At 47.7% G+C, this 20,016-nt stretch overlaps 1 protein-coding gene across 1 annotated transcript in view; it reads left to right on the top strand.

Annotated features, from left to right (window-relative positions):
* The first annotated feature begins 1,058 nt into the window (after positions 1-1,058).
* DYNC1H1 (dynein cytoplasmic 1 heavy chain 1) overlaps positions 1,059-20,016 on the top strand; it is a 1,654,074-nt gene continuing 1,635,116 nt past the window's right edge. The window contains exon 1 of the mRNA XM_086937823.1: positions 1,059-1,445. Within this exon, the coding sequence (XP_086793949.1) occupies positions 1,199-1,445 (247 nt within the window). The 5' untranslated portion in view covers positions 1,059-1,198. The remainder of the gene's footprint in view (positions 1,446-20,016) is intronic.

Raw genomic sequence — 20,016 nt, forward strand, 5'->3', positions numbered from 1 at the left:
GTCATGATGGGAAATGTAGTTGTTTATTGTTATTTAATGAAAATACGCATTTTCATTGGCTGCTGTGATGTTTGCAGTAAAGAATGAGAAGCATAATCCTCGCCTCCGTGTCCTTAATAGAATTGAAAATTCTTGGCGCAAATGCTAGCTAATTTTTGATTCTGGCAGCTGCGTTTTGGACTCGCTGCAAACGCACCACCTCAGCCTGATTGGCTCCGAGAAGGAGCGAGCTGGCGTGACCATCTATTATAAAGAAAAATAATAGTGTAATTTGTTAATTGGATATTAACTTGCACTGAAGTAGAATACGTTTTACGTTTCGTAGAGGGAGGTAACTTTTGGGGTACAAGAAATAGCGAGTCTCCCGACTAGATAGGAGTGGCACCATGCAGTGGCTCATGAGCTGAAAGGAAAGAAAGGTTGAGGAGGATGACTAAAGCTATCTTATGCCACTACTTAAAACGTTTAATGAACAAAAAACACCACTATTTACTCTAATTTTATCAAGCCTACTGCACATTGTAAAGGTAACTTTCCAAATGGTTTAGTACTCGATTAATTCTTGTTGAGTTCAGCTAAAAACAGCAGACGTTTCCCCCTGCGGACTGGTCCAGTAAACAGTGCCTCAAAAACGCGGAAGGGCAGAGTTTCTTTTGTTCGGATGTTCTGTGACAGCTTGAGAGCCTGAGGCCTAGCCTACAAAAAATTACCTTGTCATCGGTACTGTCAAAAACCCTAGGGAACCAACCAGCCGCTGCGCCAGCTGGGGTTTGTAGTGTACAACGTCAACTTTTCAGTAACGTGGTAACGTGCCTAGTATGCAACTCCCACAATGCTCTAGGGCTCTGCATGAAAGGGAGGAACAGAAATGGTTTTAGCCCCGCCCTTTACGCATTGTGGCAGCACCTTCAGAATCCTATAGCCAGCGAGTCGCTTTGCATCACGGGGATTGTATTTCAAGCTCAAGGCTCCTGAATGACGTGTTGTTGCTTGTGGACCACAAGTCTCACAATTCTGTGGGAAGGCAGCTTGGAGCCTAGGGAGGAGGAATAGAAACCAAACCGGTGGGTCACGTGACCCATTCAACCGCCTCCACTGTTCCTTCTGAACTCCAGTCTGCTGTTGCTGCTCTGTTCCATTTGCCGCGGAGCTCGTTGTCTGGTACCAGCAGCGGAGGGAAGCCTCCCGGGGAAGCAGCATGTCCGAGTCAGGCGGGCCAGACGAGACGGCCTCCGGCCTAGAGGGATCGGTGCAGAATGTGGCCGATGTCGCGGTTCTGCAGAAGCTGATCCGCCGGCTGGTGCCATTGCTGCTGGAAGATGGCGGCGATGTGCCCAATGCCCTGGACAGCGTCCTGGAGGAGAAAAGCGCCCTGGAGCAGATGCGCAAGTTCCTCTCCGACCCGCAGGTGCACACTGTGTTGGTGGAGAGGAGCGTCCTGAAAGGTATGAGACTGGGTCCTGTTAGTACCCAATGACTACATCCGTGCCTGGGAAGCGCTGTTTCATCCGTACCAGGGCGTGGCAGAGGGGATAGCTGGGAACTGTGCCAGGGGTTGCGGAGGCAGTAATGCCAGTGCTCTATATGAGACGTAGCTACACGGGGAGTTCTCCGGATGCTCAGAGTATCCATTTTAGGGTGGGGCCGAAGAACGATTTAGACCGAGACCCAGTATCCATCCCTCCACGGTGCATCCTTCCTAAGCGTAGTTCAGAAGAAAGTGTACCCATACCAACTTCATGGGTCTTGTCGGCCAGGGAAGGGCGAACGAGCAAATCGGATGCATGACATGCACATTCACATTGCAACAGCAACATTCTTATTACAATTGTACAACCAGGGGTTGACGCTTACGCACCTTAACCACGTGGCACATGGATACCACTGCCCCTGCCCCCCTTTGGAATCGGGGCAGTTGGAAGACTCTTGATAGATGCTGTCCAGAATTAGAGCAAATTGAGGAGGAGTAGCTTCAACATCTGGGCAAAAGGGACTTTTTGAGAAAAAGGGTCAGTTTGACAGATCGGATCCAGATATACTATTAGCTGTAGACCATTATTAAAATGGAACTCCAACGCAACTGTTTCTATTATATAGTGTTTATAAAGGAGATTTTTTTTTAAACGTGAACTTTGCTCACTCTTTTGAGTTTCTTTCGGGCGTGTCACACAATCTCATGCTTCTCATCCTATGTGGGCTGTGGCTTGTACATTTTTTAACACTTGTGCTGGTAGAATCGCCGTGTTGCACCAAGTGAGCAGATGTAGCGAGCAAGGGGAGCAAGCCGCAGGGGAAGAAGTTGGTGATTGGGATGGTGGGGAGGGTGTGCGCGGTGAGGTGAAGATCTGAGGCAGGTGTTGATTTTTCCATCTGAGAATAAGCCCGACCAGACTAAGCACATCCACGCCACGGAGCATATTTGGCTATCTGGCTGAGAGTGCTCGATCGCCCACTGGAACCATGGATGCAGATAGATATTGTGACACAGAGACGGCAGCTTAGCAGGCAGTGGTTCCGTGCGAAGACAGACGAGAGGCCCACTCACCTGGGGATTTAACGCCGGATTGCTTCCAAAGTACAACCTCATCGTATCAAGAGACCTACCTAGTTCCGCGCCGCTCTGAAATAATTTCTTACAAGTTACTAAGTGTAAAACTTGCCCCCGTTGTTGGTTTTCATCTGGAGCCGATACTTTTGTTTTTCATTGCCCCAGGTATTTATTTGCCTAAACCAGTTCGGCATTGCAGGCTTCGGTTCTCGTAGAGGACCCATTGTTCAGATCATCATAAATGCAAGGTGCATGGTTGACTCTAGCATCCCTCCTCATCAGTTGAATGCCTCAGCCCATATTCCAGGTCTGTGGCTGTCCCTCGCTTCTTCAGTGAAGAGCAGAGAGAGAGAACACTGATACGTTGTAAGGTTATACCTGCATCGATCCAACTTATATCAGACCCTGGATCCCACTTTACTACACCACTTTACTACACCACTTATGCGGTTATTCTTTGGTTCCACTGCCAAATACCCTTCAGTCCGAACCTTGTGCTATTATCTAACAAGCCATCTCCCAGTATTTTCCATAGTGCCTTATCTCCTCAAATTATGGTACAAAGTAGGGGTGATGGTGGCGGATTTCTCACCCCAAGGTTTTTAAATTTTATTTTTAGAGTTGTTGCCAACTATTTTATCAGCAGTTGTGCAGAGAGTAAAGAATGATGGATTAAATATTTCAATACTTCGTTGTTTGTGGCTGCATTTCTCTGCAGGTAGCAGCAAAAAAATAATCGAAATAATAACATAACTCTTTGCTTGATAGAAAAACTGGATACACAGCAGATGTTTGTGCCACACCACAGAAACAATCCCAGAGACAGTATGCATTACCCAGTCATAAGTCTGTTCGTAAATCTGTTGCCCACAGAAATTACTGTTGCTTTCAACACTGTGCCAGGAGAATTTCCGCATATTGTTATTTCTGTGATATTGATCAGCCACCCGCTCAAAATTCACATTCTGGCAAATAAAGTACTATGAGATGCTACTTGTTACCCTGGGTCTGGGTACATTAATGTCCACTATCTGCCCCCTCCCTGCAACCCGCATTGCCATGGATTCCGAGAATATGATCCATGATTGCCCGGTTGTGCTGTCGTAATGCAGATGCAGGGGCTTCAGGCAGACTCCACCTTTTGCACGCTCCAGATCTGTGCGGAAGTAACAGGCTCTTTCTCTGCAGTCTGATGCTTCAGGTGCTGATTTCCTTCAAGAGTAGCCTGATGCTTATGTAAAGTAAGCATACATGCTGGGGGAAGAGAACATAATTCCTCCCCATGTGCAATGCTGTTTTCTGCAGGCAGCAGTTCCGACATTTACACGTCATTGGGACACATCATCCACTGCTTATCCGTAAAAACAGAAGGGAAAAAGAATCGACCAGCTCCAATACTCCACTTTATGATTTTGTGATTGACCTGTTAGTAAAGAGGCAGCATGTCCCAAATATGTTTGCCCTATATATAGAGTCTGACAAGGTTCTCTCCCTTCCTCACCCTGTCAAGCTGCCAAACAATGGTAAAATGCCTCACTGATTGGCGTGGCTGGGTGGAATTATCTCTCTGCTGTCTAATCAGAGTTATATTACAAAGGGACACATAATTGTTTAAAAAATATACATACAGATTAACATAATGCTAGCTTTTTCTCCTGCACTTCAAAACGAACTTGATCTTTAATTTCATAGTGGGATAAGTTCCACCCGAAGCCATGATGGTCAAAAAGACTTGCCATACCAATGGCACCTTTGCAAAAGTGCGTCCATCAAAGAAAGAGCCAAGAACAAGGCTTCATCAATAGAATTTGCATTGTAGAAGGCGTACACTGTAAAAATGATTTTTTAGGTCTCGTCCTATTAATCGCGCAAGCGATAATAGGACGAGAGTATAGAGGCTCAACCAAGCTCTGAAACCATTGTGGATTACGTCGAGTGCATGTGCTCGTGCACGCGTTTTTAGGTCTCGCCTGTCGATGCGCATGCGCATCGAGCAAGCGAGACTATAGGGGCTCATCCACTCTTTATCTAACTGCAAGGAATCGTGGCGATTCCTTGCAGTGCCCGTGACTTTTAAGGTCAATGCGCATGCGCATTAAGCTTATGCGCATGCGCATTGACCTTAAAAGTCACGGGCGCGTGCACGTCCGTGTTTGTTTACCCTTGCCTACTCTCTCTCTCCCCTCTCCGCCCCCGTTCCGCCCCCTCCCCTTCCCGCCGTGTCGCATTTCTCCTCCCCCTCCCCTCTCTTCCTTCCGTCTAACTTCCTTCCGTGTAACCTCCTCCCCCTCCCCTCTCTTCCTTCCGTCTAACTTTCCTTCCGTGTAACATTGCCGCAACGGTCACATCACTCGTCTTTCCTAACACTAAGGCTAACCCTCCGTCCTCCAAGCCCACCCCCCCCTCCCCCGGTAACACTCCACGCGGTTTGCGTCCCTCGCGCAGCTCACCCGCTCCGCCCCCTCCCCTTCCCGCCGTGTCGCAGCCTACAGCAAGACTGACGCTTTTCTTGCATGGCGTAAGTCCATCCGGTTCTGCTGTTTATGTGTGTCTGATACTTTGATTCAAACAGTTTTAATTGGAATAGGAAATGTAGGAGATTGCATAGAAAGCCATACTGGATTAATTGCACTCACAGGACGTGGGAAATACCGTGATCATGGTTCTAACCGTTAAAGCTGTATCAAATCTCTCCCTCAAGCTCACTGTCTCGATGCTGCCTTTGCGTTTACTTTCCTCTGATGTGGTGCGTTTGTGTCTGTCTGCAGATATTTGTCATGTGAGTCCAGCAGATCACAGCTCTAGGCTGTGCTTGTTTTCCCAGATGTAGTATGCTTGCTTTGCACAACCTGAATCTGCTTCTCAGTGGTGTTATGTTACTTGAGAATACTATAGCGCTATATTACCATTATTATGATCTTGAAGCGCTGTCTGGCTAGGTACATTCAAGTCCCGCTTTCGATGATTCAGCCACAGGCTCTTATTTCAAGAATACTGCTGCAGTTAATATTTCGCATATATGTTTGACTATTTTACGGCTTGGTGTGTGTGATCAGAGATAGATACCTATTCTGCTGTCGTCCATCTAAAAGACCGAGCACCCCCATCAGCAACGAAACGCTGAAGTTCTCAGCCAACCCTGCCAAGATCTGGAAGTTTTACACAGTTCATTGCAGCTGATGCATCAATACACAGGGGTAGATTAATGGCCTTATGGTGAGAGCCTGTGTGCGACCGGGAGAGGCTGTCTCCCCTCCCCCAACCCACTCCAAGAGCATGACTGTGCTTCTTGTTGCTTTCTTTGTTTTCTGCATTTCCGTGTCGCATTTCTCCTCCCCGCACCTCTCCCCTCTCCGCCCCCTCCCCGCTCCGCCCCCTCCCCTTCCCTCCGTGTCGCATTTCTCCTCCCCCCTCCCCTCTCTTCCGTCCGTCCGTCTTGTTATTCAACCCCCAGTATAACCCCCTGTTAGAACATTTGACGACAGATTAGGGACAGATTCAGAACGGCATGGCACAGTGGTAAACAGAATACCCAGTAACACGTATTCATGCTCGGGCGGCACTTCCTCCATGTTCACCACCCAAACACATCCTGATGGGGCCCTTAACCAGAAGGCATCAACAATCTTTCCTTTCTGCTTCCAACGCCAATTGCACCTACAACGAATCCGGATCTTGCATAAGGTCCCCCCGCCCCTCCCCCTCTGCTCTCAATACCTCAATCCAGAGCGCCATTTAAGTCCGCCATAATAAGCCGTGCTGCGCTTACTGGGTCAAGGGAAAAAGCACAAAGATGCCTTGTTTGTTTCGCTCCGAGGGACAGGGAGCCGCCACAGAGACCAGAACCAGCGTCAGAGAAGGAAAGCCTTCCAGATCTTCAACCATGGTAGTCGATTCACCGATGCTGTACACACGTCCCTAACAACGTCATTTCAGGCGGACCCCATCATACATGACAGCACCAAAACAAAAGAGAAGGCAGCATTCGTTGTCCCGCTAAGCACCACCTTTTGTCCGTCCAGGCAGCCGCTCAATGCAAACACCTCCCAGTGCCATGTAAAGCCACCCCCAACAACACAAAGGAAAACCCGGATATACAAGCAGAATCCACTGTGAGACACTGGCCTGCCCGCCCATGTGACACATCAGCAGCCCAACATCAAACAAACGCCAGAACACGTCAGACAGCCCACAGATGATTAAACACAACTGATTTATCTGCACGTCATGCAAGGCCATCGCAACATAACGCCCTTCGGCCCACACACACATCTATCTAACCCCAGTGCTTAATTCGATTATAAAAATTGAAAGTGTAACTCCAAAAGTTTTTCTTAAGAGATCGCTGCTTAATACCAAGGCTGCTTACTCTGGATTCTACCTCACGCCTCTTCCTTCCACTCCTGTGACGATCTCAATCGTGCAGGGTTTGCCATTTTTGCTTTCTTTGTTTTCTGCATTTCTGACTCCTGCTCTGGGTCAAAGTCTGATGACAGAACCTCAACCCCTCACCCTCAATCCCTCACCCTCACCCACCCTCACCCACCCTCACCCACCCTCACTCACCCTCACCCTCACTCACCCTCACCCTCACTCACCCTCACTCACCCTCACCCTCAACCCCTCACTCACCCTCACTCACCCTCACTCACCCTCAACCCCTCACCCTCACCCACCCTCAACCCCTCACCCACCCTCAACCCCTCACCCTCACTCACCCTCAACCCCTCACCCACCCTCAACCCCTCACCCTCACTCACCCTCAACCCCTCACTCACCCTCAACCCCTCACTCACCCTCACTCACCCTCAACCCCTCACTCACCCTCAACCCCTCACTCACCCTCACTCACCCTCAACCCCTCACCCTCACCCACCCTCAACCCCTCACCCTCACCCACCCTCAACCCCTCACCCACCCTCAACCCCTCACCCTCACTCACCCTCAACCCCTCACTCACCCTCACTCACCCTCAACCCCTCACTCACCCTCACTCACCCTCAACCCCTCACTCACCCTCACTCACCCTCAACCCCTCACTCACCCTCACTCACCCTCAACCCCTCACTCACCCTCACTCACCCTCAACCCCTCACTCACCCTCACTGACCCTCAACCCCTCACTCACCCTCACTCACACTCACCCTCACTCACCCTCACTCACCCTCACTCACCCTCAACCCCTCACCCACCCTCAACCCCTCACCCTCACTCACCCTCAACCCCTCACCCTCACTCACCCTCAACCCCTCACCCTCACTCACCCTCAACCCCTCACCCTCACTCACCCTCAACCCCTCACTCACCCTCACTCACCCTCAACCCCTCACTCACCCTCAACCCCTCACTCACCCTCAACCCCTCACTCACCCTCAACCCCTCACTCACCCTCAACCCCTCACTCACCCTCAACCCCTCACTCACCCTCAACCCCTCACTCACCCTCAACCCCTCACTCACCCTCACTCACCCTCACCCTCAACCCCTCACTCACCCTCACTCACCCTCACTCACCCTCAACCTCATGCTAAAGATTTACAAAAAAACCCATAAACAATTCTAAAAGCACTAACTCTAATGCTGCGAGACCTATTGCATTTCTAATGCTTGTTACCATTTGCTCCCCGAGCCGCCTGCCTCAAAGAGCTTCACTTCAAAAGGATCTGCTCCCTCCGCCCACTTCTTTACACATTTCACGGCCACCAGGCCGTGTCTCGCATTTCTCCTCTCCCCCCCCCCCCCCCCCCCCCCCAGCAATGCCAAGACCTTGTTTCCCTTGTTACACATGAGAAGCAGCAACAATATCAATTGGAGCTTTAAGTGGTAGCTTCTCTATCTATATACAAGCCATCCTTACTGCTTTTTCAGCTTCTGCAACGTACAGCCATTTATAAGTCAATAGTGCTGACTTGTTGTAGGTACGATGTTACGTGTAGCATATATCTGGATGCAATGACAGAAACGGCATTGGCCTGCTCACCATGCTAGGCACAGTCCCGAGCTTAGGGGCAAATTGGGTATTTGAGGCGCTACCATTATCAGTACGTCCCCGCCGCCTCCAATCCCTTAACAAGCTTCTAGAATGCGGACGAGCACAAAAACAAAAAAATATCTGGGCTCCTAACACCTCAAAGCTTCTCTATCTATATACAAGCCATCGTTACTGCTTTTTCAGCTTCTGCAATGTACAGCCATTTATAAGTCAATAGTGCTGACTTGTAAGTACGATGTTACATGTAGTATATATCTGGATGCAAGGACATAAACGGCATTATACATGTCGGCCTGCTCACCATGCTAGGCACAGCCCCGAGCTTAGGGCCAAATTGGGTATTTGAGGCGCTACCATTATCAGTACGTCCCCGTCGCCTCCAATCCCTTAACAAGCTTCTAGAATGCGGGCGAGCACGACAAAAAAAACAAGCATTTGCAATGCAATAGGTCTCGCATTTGCGAGAGTTTGAGCTATTGGCATTGTAAATGACAATGCCTTTTATTTATGCGTTTGAAAACCTGCAAGCTGTGCCTAAACAAGCACTTTGTACTTGTAGTCCTTGCTTATGAGAAGCAAGGCTGGTAGTCTCCTTTACTGCAAGCCTTGCTTCTCGTAAGCAAGGACTATACGTACAAAGTGTGTGTTTATGCACCACTTGTAGGTTTTCAAAACAAATGAATAAAATGCAGTGCCATTTACAATGCCAATAGCTCCAACTCTCGTAAATGCGAGACCTATTGCATTGCAAATGCTTGTTTCTTCGCTCTCACAGATTGTTAATCATTTTCTAATGTATTTTTTGGTGGAAACTATGAGCAATTATATTTAACATAAATTGGCGCAAGTATCATATCAAATATATTTGTAGAGCGTGGCAAATCACCCGTGAGGGTCTTGAGGTGCTGCAAATGCTATCTCTTGCGTGGAGGTTTGGCCATACAGAACATACAGGTCTTTAGTTCTCTCTTGAAAGGCTGGAGCGATGGAGCGGTCCTGAGGTGCAGGAGAAGGTTGTTCCAGGTCTTGGCCTCCAGCTGTGAGAAGCAGTGTCAGGGGTGTGAAATTTATTAAAATATCTACTTGTCCATGGGGCAGGTTGCTTCATAAATCTACTTGTCCTGTAACAAAATCCACTTGTCCCTTTGGTGCCATGTTGTGCGGAGACAAATTATGGCAGCAATCTCATTATATAAGAGCTCTTATATAGCCTATCTGATTATGCCAGGGCTCATACCATAGTAGTGTTTGAATACTAGCAATCCCTTTATGTTGCTACGTTTCCGCAGATCTACATACTGGGACTGAAGGTAATGGTAAACAATAGTTCCTGGGTTGGAATGTCCTTTTGAATATGTGCAAACCTACTAACTTGCATGTTTTATGGGGTTTCAACAACTCTTCTCTAATCTTTTCCAATACTGAGAAATGTTGGAAATTTACTCCTGACAATGGCAGATGTAAACCTTCTTCCAGAGTTAGGAAAAAAGTGGTTGGAGGGAAAAATAAACTTGCAAACACTCAGGTGTTCGCATGAGCAAATCTACACATGCATATTTGCTCATGCTAAAATGCAGATCACAAATATTTTCTAGGAGTACTATTTCTTGCCCTACTGTTGTAAATTATTGTGAAATCACGAAAGCCACATAGCTGCCCTTAATACAAGGACATATACCAAGGGAACACTTTTGAGACTCTTTAATAATTGGGCCCTTAATTTGGTCTGCCGTTAACCATGACCTTTGGTGTTTATTAAAATTATCTCTCTGCATCGGCTGGCTTCACGCTGAGTGACCGGATTCTGCTCTTTCACAAGGAGCATATAGGCACACAAAGTCGTTTTGTTCAGTGCCAGTAACTAATGTGGCAGTGTGTGCTTTTTTGAGACCAAAAAACATTTTTGCTTTTGCCAATGTTTGTTATATTAGTGAGGGTCCGGCAGCTCTCACATCAATAATGTTTTACAAAAACCATGCCAAAACAAGTCCTGCATTGCCAAAACTAAAAAGCTGACTACCATTTCAGACCTACTGGCTTTGCCAATGCTTATTCATTTTTGTTTCCCCAAATCTTATTGAAACTGGTTACACTGATTTTCTAATATGAATATTGTGGGGAAATACTAGCATGCATCAACACATTTTATAAAATGATGCTGAAGAAGTGGTAACTGAAATTTTACAGTAGTTTAGCAAAAAAATGTTTTTCCTACTCTCTATTTTATATGAACATTTTATATTGAAAGCAAAGAATCATTAATCTTGCTTTCAAGCGTCTGCAAATATTTGCATTTAATCAGAGAGCATTCTGGGAGCATTATGCATAGCCTCATATTGCTAAACTTTGAAACAGTGTGTCCACGTTTTTATATTGGAAGCACTGTCAGTAGTGCAGTCAGAACTTACATTTACTGAGAGCGCTCAGACTAATAATAAAAGCACTCAATTAATGAACCACAAATACAAGTTTGAACAGCATTAACATATGCACACAAATAATAACTGAACTGCAGGCAGTGCCCTTCCCTGATCCTTAATGTGGTACTGCAAACTGGCAGCCAAAGGGTTTGCGCTGCAGGGGGTTGGGCCCGCTTGTCCCAAGGACAAAATGCACATTAAAACTTGTTGCCCTTGACCCCAAACAATATGTCCTGGGCGTCGGGCTATAGGAATTCCACATCCCTGAGTGTCCTCCGCTGTTGGCTTTACGGATCCATGGGGTGTCGGCGAGGGAGGCAGATAGGTGTCTGGTCAGTTGGTTAAAAGTCAGGCGTTTGTTGATGTATTCTGGTCTTTCAATGTGCAGGGCCTTGTAGGCTTGGCTTAGAATCTTGAACTGGAATCTCTCCTGAATCGGGATCCAGTGTAGTTTCCTGAGGTGGGGTGGTCGGTTTGAGTCAATTTTGTATCACCTGGAATGTCATTGTGAGTTATAGTATGTGTTCCCACAGTCCAGTCTGCTGGTGATGAGGGCCTGGTTGACTGTTCTTCTGGTGTCCATCAAGAGCCATCTGAAGATCGTGCAGAGCATGCAAAGGATGTGGAAACAGGCGGCTGAGATAGCATTGACTTATTTCTTTGTGGATAAATTGCTATCCAGGAAGATGCAGAGGTTGCAGGAGTAGGGGGTTGTGCCGCGTTCACGGACCACCTTGCTTCGGTCCATGGTGAGGTGTTGTTCCCAAAGATGAGGACTTCTGTCTTACCCGTGTTCAGTTTGAGAGAGTTTTCCTTCATCTAGTCCACTACGTTCATCATGCATCTGTTAAAGTTCGCTCTGGTGGTGGTGGGATTTTCTGACAGTGAGAGGATGAGCTGTGTGTTGTCGGCATAGGTGATGATGTTTTGATTGTGTGAATTGACACTGTCGGCGGGGGTCATGTAGGTGATGAAGAGGGTCTGGCTGAGGGACAACCCTTGTGGAAAACTGCAGATAATCTTCTTGGGCTCCGAGGTGGGATGTGGATCCTTTGTGTTCTGCCGGTGAGGTACGAGGCAATCCATTCAAAGGCATTTCCTTGGATCTTGATGTGGTGGAGTCTGTTGATCAGAATGTAATGGGAGACTGTCAGATGTGGCGGGCAGGTCCAGGAGGATGAGGGCTGCTGTTTCCCCCATGTCCGGGAGGGCTCTAATGTCATCAGTGGCTGCGATCAAGGCCATTTCGGTGCTGTGATTAGCTGACAATCTGGATTCTGGAGAGGTACAGGAGGTTGTGGTCTTCTAGGTGTTGGGTGAGTTGTTGCTTGATCGCCTTCTCGAGGACTTTAGCTGGGTAGGGGTGCAGAGAGGTGGGTCGGTAGTTCTTTAGTTTGGCTAGGTCAGTGGATGGATATTTCAGGAAGGACCTAACTTCTGCGTGTTTTCAGTCCTCAGGGAAGAAAGAGGTGGCGGAGAAGAAAGAGGCGGCGGAAATGGAAGTGTTCAGGACCTGCCGAGTTCGTTGCCAATTGTCTTGCTTCTGTGGTTGAAGACGTGGTGGGGGGCAGGCGTCCTTGGGCTCTCCAGAGTGCACGGAGTTCATTATAGAGAAGGTGTCTTGTGTGATGAGGAGGTCTCGGTGGGTGAGGTGATTCTCAGGGTTTGTGTTCGTGGGTGTGAGCTGGTTGACTCCTTCAGCGACAGATGGTAGGTGTTTGAAGTTCTCATAGATGGCCGAGATCTTGTCGTGGAAGAAGCTGCTGAGGTTGTTGTACAGTTCCTGGGAGGGGGTGGTGTCATTTTCCATAGCGGTTGGATTGGTGAAATAATTGGCATATAATATCATTGACCTTCAACACAATTAATTTCTTCATTCCATCATCCTCTTCCAGATATATTCTTAGTCTAAGTGGCCAAATCGATAATTTTCACTTACAATCTCTCACCAAGAAATGTGGCCCCTTTTAAACTTCGTTGAAAGTGATTGCCTTGCTTATGAAATCACTAAAGAATAATCAAAATAAAGAAAAATTACACACAAAAAAGTTAAGTTGGCTCCAAACAACTCATTACTGAGAAATGTATAAAAGTACTGTACCATAGCCTGTCTGAAGCAGATACTAACTTGCAAACAGAAATAACTTGTTGCAAATACATGTCTGTTTTTGATTCTTTCTTAAGAAAAATAATTGTCAGTTGTACATTATTTTTATAGAATTGTGTGTTGCCACAAATAACGTTACGAGATGCAGAAAAATGTTACAATTATTAAGTCATTTGGACTGAGCATTGCAGTTCAAAGAACAAAATGATAGAAAGTTAGATTAAAAAGAATTCCATGAGCACAATTTTTTTTTTAGTTCAGATGTTGAGGACGTGGTATCAATCAACTGTTCTTTATTGGACCATCCACAATATTTGCTGCCTTTTCCTGCCCAACATGTGTTTTGTCTGTTGCTGCAGCAGACTTCATCAGGGCATGTCATAAATAATTTTCAGCATATCTTCATGTTCATTATTGTAATGGTATAGCATAGGTTTGATCAAAGTAGTCTTTCAAGGTGTTTGATAAGTTATTGTTCACACAAGAAGTCATGTGTGGAGACTGGGTACAGGCAGTAATGTTGGCATAAAATCTTAGGAAGCTAACGGTCCTGTTGAGTATTGGGTCCTTGGCGTGCAGCCCATGGTTAAGATTTCAACAATAGATGAAACATGTTTGTTTGACTGTTTTTAATCCAGAATGTTTTAGGTTATTGTTTTTGTTATATACACTTTGCAGTTTGTTGTAGCTAGTTTGCTTTCTTTCACATGTCGTTGATAGCCCAATGCTAAAACACTTTGATGCCTTATGAGATGCAAGGAAAATTGTTCCTTATGTTATGGCAATGTGACGTTTAATTGTGAGCTACCTTATTATACCATCTAATTGCCTGTGACTTTCTTATTTCTACTTTATATATGAAAATGAAGTGGCATATTGAGGACTGCAAGAGAGCAGTGCAGTTGACTCGAGAAGACCAATGCAAGGTGGTCCTTAATCACTGTAGCCAAAATACAGACATTGGCACACCCTAGGGTGAGTTGCGTATCGGTCTGCGCTGAATTTATGCTGTAGGATATTAAGATGACATCTTTACTTTGGAAGAAAGACTAAAAATAAGAGAGGATAGATACGCTGATATTATGATCTCTTAAATGAAGGACCGATTGGCATCCACGAGTGGATAATCTTTTGCAGGACAGTCAGGCCGTCAGTCAGGTTTACCCTAAATGAGATCGAGTAATGAGGTTTTTGAAGGTGGTGTTAGAGTGATAATATCATTCAATCAATCAAAGACATTTATAGAGCGCACTACTTACCCGTAGGGTCTCAAGGCGCTTGGGGGGGGGGGGGGGGGGGTGCCGTTACTGCTCGAACAGCCATGTCTTCAGCTTCTTCCTGAAGGAGAGGTGGTCTTGGGTCAGGCGCAGGTCGGGAGGGAGGGAGTTCCAGGTTTTGGCGGCCAGGTAGGAGAAGGATCTTCCTCCTGTTGTCGCTCTTCGGATGCGGGGGACGGCGGCGAGGGCGTGGCTGGCTGATCGGAGGTGGCGTTTGGGAGCGTAGAAGTTGATTCGGTTGTTGAGGTAGCTCGGGCCTTGGTCGTGAAGGGCTTTGTGTGCGTGGGTGAGGAGACGGAAGGTGATTCTTTTGTTGACTGGGAGCCAATGCAGGTCTCTCAGGTGTCCGGAGATGTGGCTGTTTCGTGGGATGTCGAGGATGAGTCTGGCTGAGGCGTTCTGGATCCGCTGGAGTCTCTTCTGGAGCTTGGCGGTGGTACCGGCGTAGAGGGCGTTGCCGTAGTCCAGTCGGCTGGTGACGAGGGCCTGGGTGACGGTCTTCCTGGTCTCGGTGGGGATCCACCAGAAGATCTTCCGTAGCATGCGTAGGATGTTGAAGCACGCAGAGGAGACGGCGTTGACTTGCCTGGTCATGGAGAGGGAGGAGTCCAGGATGAAGCCCAGGTTGCGTGCGTGGTCTGTCGGTTTGGGTGCGGTGCCCAGGGTGGGGGGCCACCAGGAGTCGTCCCAGGCGGAGGGCGAGGGGCCCAGGATGAGGACCTCCGTCTTGTCTGAGTTCAGTTTCAGGCGGCTGGTCGTCATCCACTCGGCTACATCTTTCATCCCTTCGTGCAGATTGGCTCTGGCGGCGGCGGGGTCGTTGGTCAGGGAGAGGATCAGCTGGGTGTCGTCGGCGTAGGAGATTATGTTGAGGTTGTGTTGGCGTGCGATGGCCGTGAGGGGGCTCATGTAGACGTTGAAGAGGGTGGGGCTCAGCGAGGATCCTTGAGGGACGCCGCAGATGACTTTGGTGGCCTCTGACTTGTACGGTGGTAGGCGGACTCTGTGTCCTTCCGTCGAGGAAGGAGATGATCCATTCCAGTGCCTTCTCCTGGATTCCGACGATGCTGAGGCGCTGTACTAGGGTGCGGTGGCAGACCGTGTCGAATGCCGCGGAGAGGTCTAGGAGGATGAGGGCCGCTGTGTCTCCGTTGTCCATCAGGGCTCTGATGTCGTCGGTGGCAGCGATGAGGGCGGTCTCGGTGCTGTGGTTGGCTCGGATGCCAGACTGTGAGGGGTCGAGGGATCCATTTGTCTCGAGGAAGGCGGCCATCTGCTTGTTGATGGTCTTCTCGATGACTTTGGCTGGAAACGGGAGGAGCGAGATGGGGCGGTAGTTCTTGAGTTTGGTGGGGTCCGCTGTGGGTTTCTTGAGTAGAGCGCTGAGTTCGGCGTGCTTCCAGCTCTCAGGGAAGGTGGCGGTGTCGAAGGAGGTGCCGATCGGAGTCCAGGCGCGAAGGGTGGTGGTGGGCGGCGTTGCTGTGGTCGTGGCGTGCGTCGGATGAATGCTGAAGCTGTTGTGTATGTCTGCGATTTTGTTGTGGAAGTAGGAGGCGAGGGAGTTGCAGAGGTCTTGCGATGGGGTGATGTCGTTGTTTCCTGCGCTGGGGTTGGAGAGCTCTTTCACGATGTTGAAGAGTTCCTTGCAGTTGTGTGCGTTGTTGTCCAGCCGGTCCTTGAATGCAGTTTTCTTGGCGGCGCGGATCAGTTGGTGGTGGTTCCGGGTGGCAAGCTTGAGGGTGGTCATGTTGTCCGGTGTTGACTATCCGGATCCCGGTAGCGATGGGTAGGCGCAAGAGCTCTGACCAAGGCTCTGAGAACCATTAAACCCCTATTGGCTCTCTCCCTTGATGTCACACCTACCGGGTACTGTTGACACCTGTACTCCTTGACCTGTAGGCAGGAGCGGTTACAATCAGGTAGTACAACAGTAATAGTAAATTTGATGTTTATAGGTTGACACTTTTAGGTCTTTCCTTGTGATAGATGTATATAAGGTCCTGAAGAATCGCAGCATAATTGCAGAAGCGAGAAACATGTTGACCCCACTGAACGCTGTGTAGTCCTAGATCGTGATACAGAACCTAACTTCTGGCGATCATAGGCCACCCACTGGTTTTATTTATAGTACGGGAACCACCAGAATAAATTGCTCTCCGGTATCCCTTGCTATATTTTAACTCACCCACCTACACTATTCACTTCTTACTTGGCCCCTCACTTGCACTTCACCCACAGGCTGTTGGAAAAAAGATCTCCGATAAAGAGCCCCTCCTAGAGGTGAGCCCGTTGGACATTGCACCGCCTGTCCAACGAGGAGCAACGGCCAATGATGAAGCATGACACTTGCAAGAGTGTGTGAGGCCATTCATTCCAACTAATGGGATGCCCAGGGTAGCACTCCACTGAGCACTACCCACCTACCAATCTTCTTCCCTCCTTGACCTTGTTACTTTTTACTTTTTACTCTTCCCTCAGGAACAACTGAGTCCCTTTTTGTCAGTCCGGTGTTGGTTCCCTTCTCCAGACTTTCTCAGGGCTCGGCAGTTCTTCTTGGAGCTCTTGAGTTCGTCGGTGAACCATGGGGCCTTCTTGCTGCCGGTTCTGCATTTGTTACAATCCCTCCTTATAGAAGGAGGATTCCTCCAAAAGAAATTGGCCTCTGTAGCAAGCAGCATAGTCTTCTTCACACAACAGAATAAGAAGAGAAATGGAAGCCAATGGACTGTGACGGGGCTAATCTAGGAACTACAAAGCTATACCGCAACTACATACACAGGAAGCAATTACACTATGCAGAGGTTGTGCCAGAGATTAGCTAATAAAACTGAAGAGTGCCTTGACACAGTGCTTTCATGATCAGGGGCAAGTCTGTGTTTGGAACTGCAGAAAAACAGGATGGAAAAAATCCGGCGCGGATATGAAATGCATAGTAGCCTCAAAATATTTCAGGATATATAGTAAGGGCCCGGACTGGGGTGGGGCAGTGGACCATACTGGAGAGATGCCCAAATAAACTGAGAATCGCACAACTTGGAGTGGAAGGTTTCAGTACTGACATTGTCTCCCATGATATAGACCTCCTTGGTTTATCCTTGCGGACAAAGTTGAATTTGAGGTGCATTGCAAAGGGAGACATCTGAGCCATGCAGCCTCCACTGCAGTGATTAGGTCTGTAACTGTTAATCATTGTGTTTTTTTTCTCTTCACAATTGCTGTGTATATTTCATTTTATCCTCTCCACAAACTTATTGTAAAGCGCTCTGATATCCTTCGGGATCTTGTTCGCGCTATATAAAAATTTATAAATAAATAAAATGTCGTAGTAAAGTGTAACACAACGTTTTATTGTCCAATGGCTGCCTCCAGTGAGATTCTGGCACTATGTTAGAGTTTTGGATGCTAAGGTCGCCCACAGTAGGACAGATTTACGAACTGTGGCCAACTCTCGTTTGACTGCTTGTACCAATGAATATTTTTTTTAGGTAGACCAAGATCCATGCTTCTTAAAGACAGTTAACCAGATGACTTAGTACAACGAAAGATACGCTGACCAGACAAGTCAACGCCGTCTCCGCGTCCTGTTTTAACATCCTGCGCATGCTACGGAAGATCTTCCGGTGGATCCCCACCGAGACCAGGAAGACGGTCACCCAGGCCCTTGTCACCAGCCGACTGGACTACGAGAACGCCCTCTACGCCGGGACCACTGCCAAGCTCCAGAAGAGACTCCAGCGGATCCAGAACGCCTCAGCCAGACTCATCCTCGACATCCCCCGACGCAGCCACATCTCCGGACATCTGAGAGACCTGCACTGGCTCCCCGTCAACAAGAGAATCACCTTCCGTCGCCTCACCCACGCACACAAAGCCCTACACGACCAAGGCCCGAGCTACCTCAACAACCGCCTCAACTTCTACGCTCCCAAACGCCACCTCCGATCGACCAACCACGCCCTCGCCGCCGTCCCCGGCATCCGAAGAGCAACAACAGGAGGAAGGTCCTTCTCCTACCTGGCCGCCAAGACCTGGAACACCCTCCCGACCGACCTTCGCCTGACCCAAGACCACCTCTCCTTCAGGAAGAAACTCAAGATCTGGCTGTTCGAGCAGGAGCGGCACTCCCCCCCCCCCCCCCAAGCGCCTTGAGACCCTCCGGGTGAGTAGTGCGCTCTATAAATGCCTTGATTGATTGGGAAGGCAGTGAAGACTCTCCAGAAGAGCCTTGGTAGTGAGATGATGGTGCCAATTATATGGATGATTCCGGTAGCGAAAAACTAAGACCCATTCAATGAAAAATGTTTGTCTGATATCTCCCTTGTTGGCCCACTTTGACAAGAGATCTGAAGCTGTTGCAGAGGTTTCAGATGAAAAGCAAACAAACATGTCAACTTATGTGTAACAGAAAAAAACACACATTTAATTACTAATTATAGATAAACTATTCTTATAGGGGCTTTCAGTCAGCTCTTTTCACCCATTGGTCTATTTCTGTCCATGTTTTGCTTCTGCCCACGACAGCACAGGGCAATGGGTCAGCCCACACCAGCCTTTGGCTAACTTCACTGGAAGTGGTAGAATTTTGCACTTTCACAAGGAACACTGCAACTCATAGTAGCTAACTACATTACCATGGACTGCTATGGCTGTGCTTGTTTTTGAGCCACAAAAATATTTCTGCCTTTAGCCAATTGCTTGTTTGGAGCTGGTGTTAGCCAAGACTTTGTTGATTTTAATAAAATTGTGTATGATCTATTTATATGGGCTTTTAGCCAGCCCGTTTCATCCATTGGGTCGTTATTGTGTCATTCACAATTGTCTTCCGTCATCTTCAGCCATTGGCTTGCTGCACTTGGGGGTGATAGCATTCTGCCTTTTCACCAGAATCACATCTGCATTCAAAGTAGTTCCCTTCAGCACAAGGCACTACTATGGCATCATATGCTTTTTGAAATCAAATATATATTCTGATGCCTGTCCTTAACTGTAGATTCCTTCTCTTTAGATTATGCTGAGGTATTGGCTAGGGAAGATGTTTTTAGAATAGCCCCTACCGGTGCGTTTTTGTGAGGCTCTGCATCAACCTCATTTCACTCCTGAAGTGGTGATCTGAGAATCATACATAAGTGCTACCTGAGTGCACTGATGGCAGTTATTTTCGTTCCACGCCTTCATGCGCGAATCCGAAGCTAGCTCCTAACTTTTAGTGGTTAGGACAGGTTTTTTCTACAAATTATTTTCCAGTTTGCAAGGAAACATGTCTCCTCCTAAAACTACTGGGTTTAAACCTTTTAGGACATTTCACTATCAGATTGTATTGTATTGCAACATTTATATAACGCTTACTACCCCTCTGTAGGGCGCTGAAGAGCTTGCCCATATGGGTAGCATGCTACACCATTTGGGGGGTGTGGTTGGTAGTGTTGTCCTTGTTTTGATCCTATGTGGGAATTGTTTTCATGTTGTGCGTGATAACCACTGAGGTGTGGTAATCGTGTTATAGGACGCATTGTTAAGTAGTGTGAGAGGGAGAGGCATGCAGTTTATGATTATCAGTAAGATGACCGCTTTTAGCAGCTCTGCAGATCAGTTTGTGGTATTTCTCATGATCATTGTCCGCTTAGCTGGTTGCCCATTCTGAGATATTTTGTTTCTCGTTAATGGTCCTGAAC

Source organism: Lissotriton vulgaris, chromosome 9 (genome assembly GCF_964263255.1).
Source record: "Lissotriton vulgaris chromosome 9, aLisVul1.2, whole genome shotgun sequence".
In the NCBI taxonomy this organism is placed as follows: domain Eukaryota; kingdom Metazoa; phylum Chordata; class Amphibia; order Caudata; family Salamandridae; genus Lissotriton; species Lissotriton vulgaris.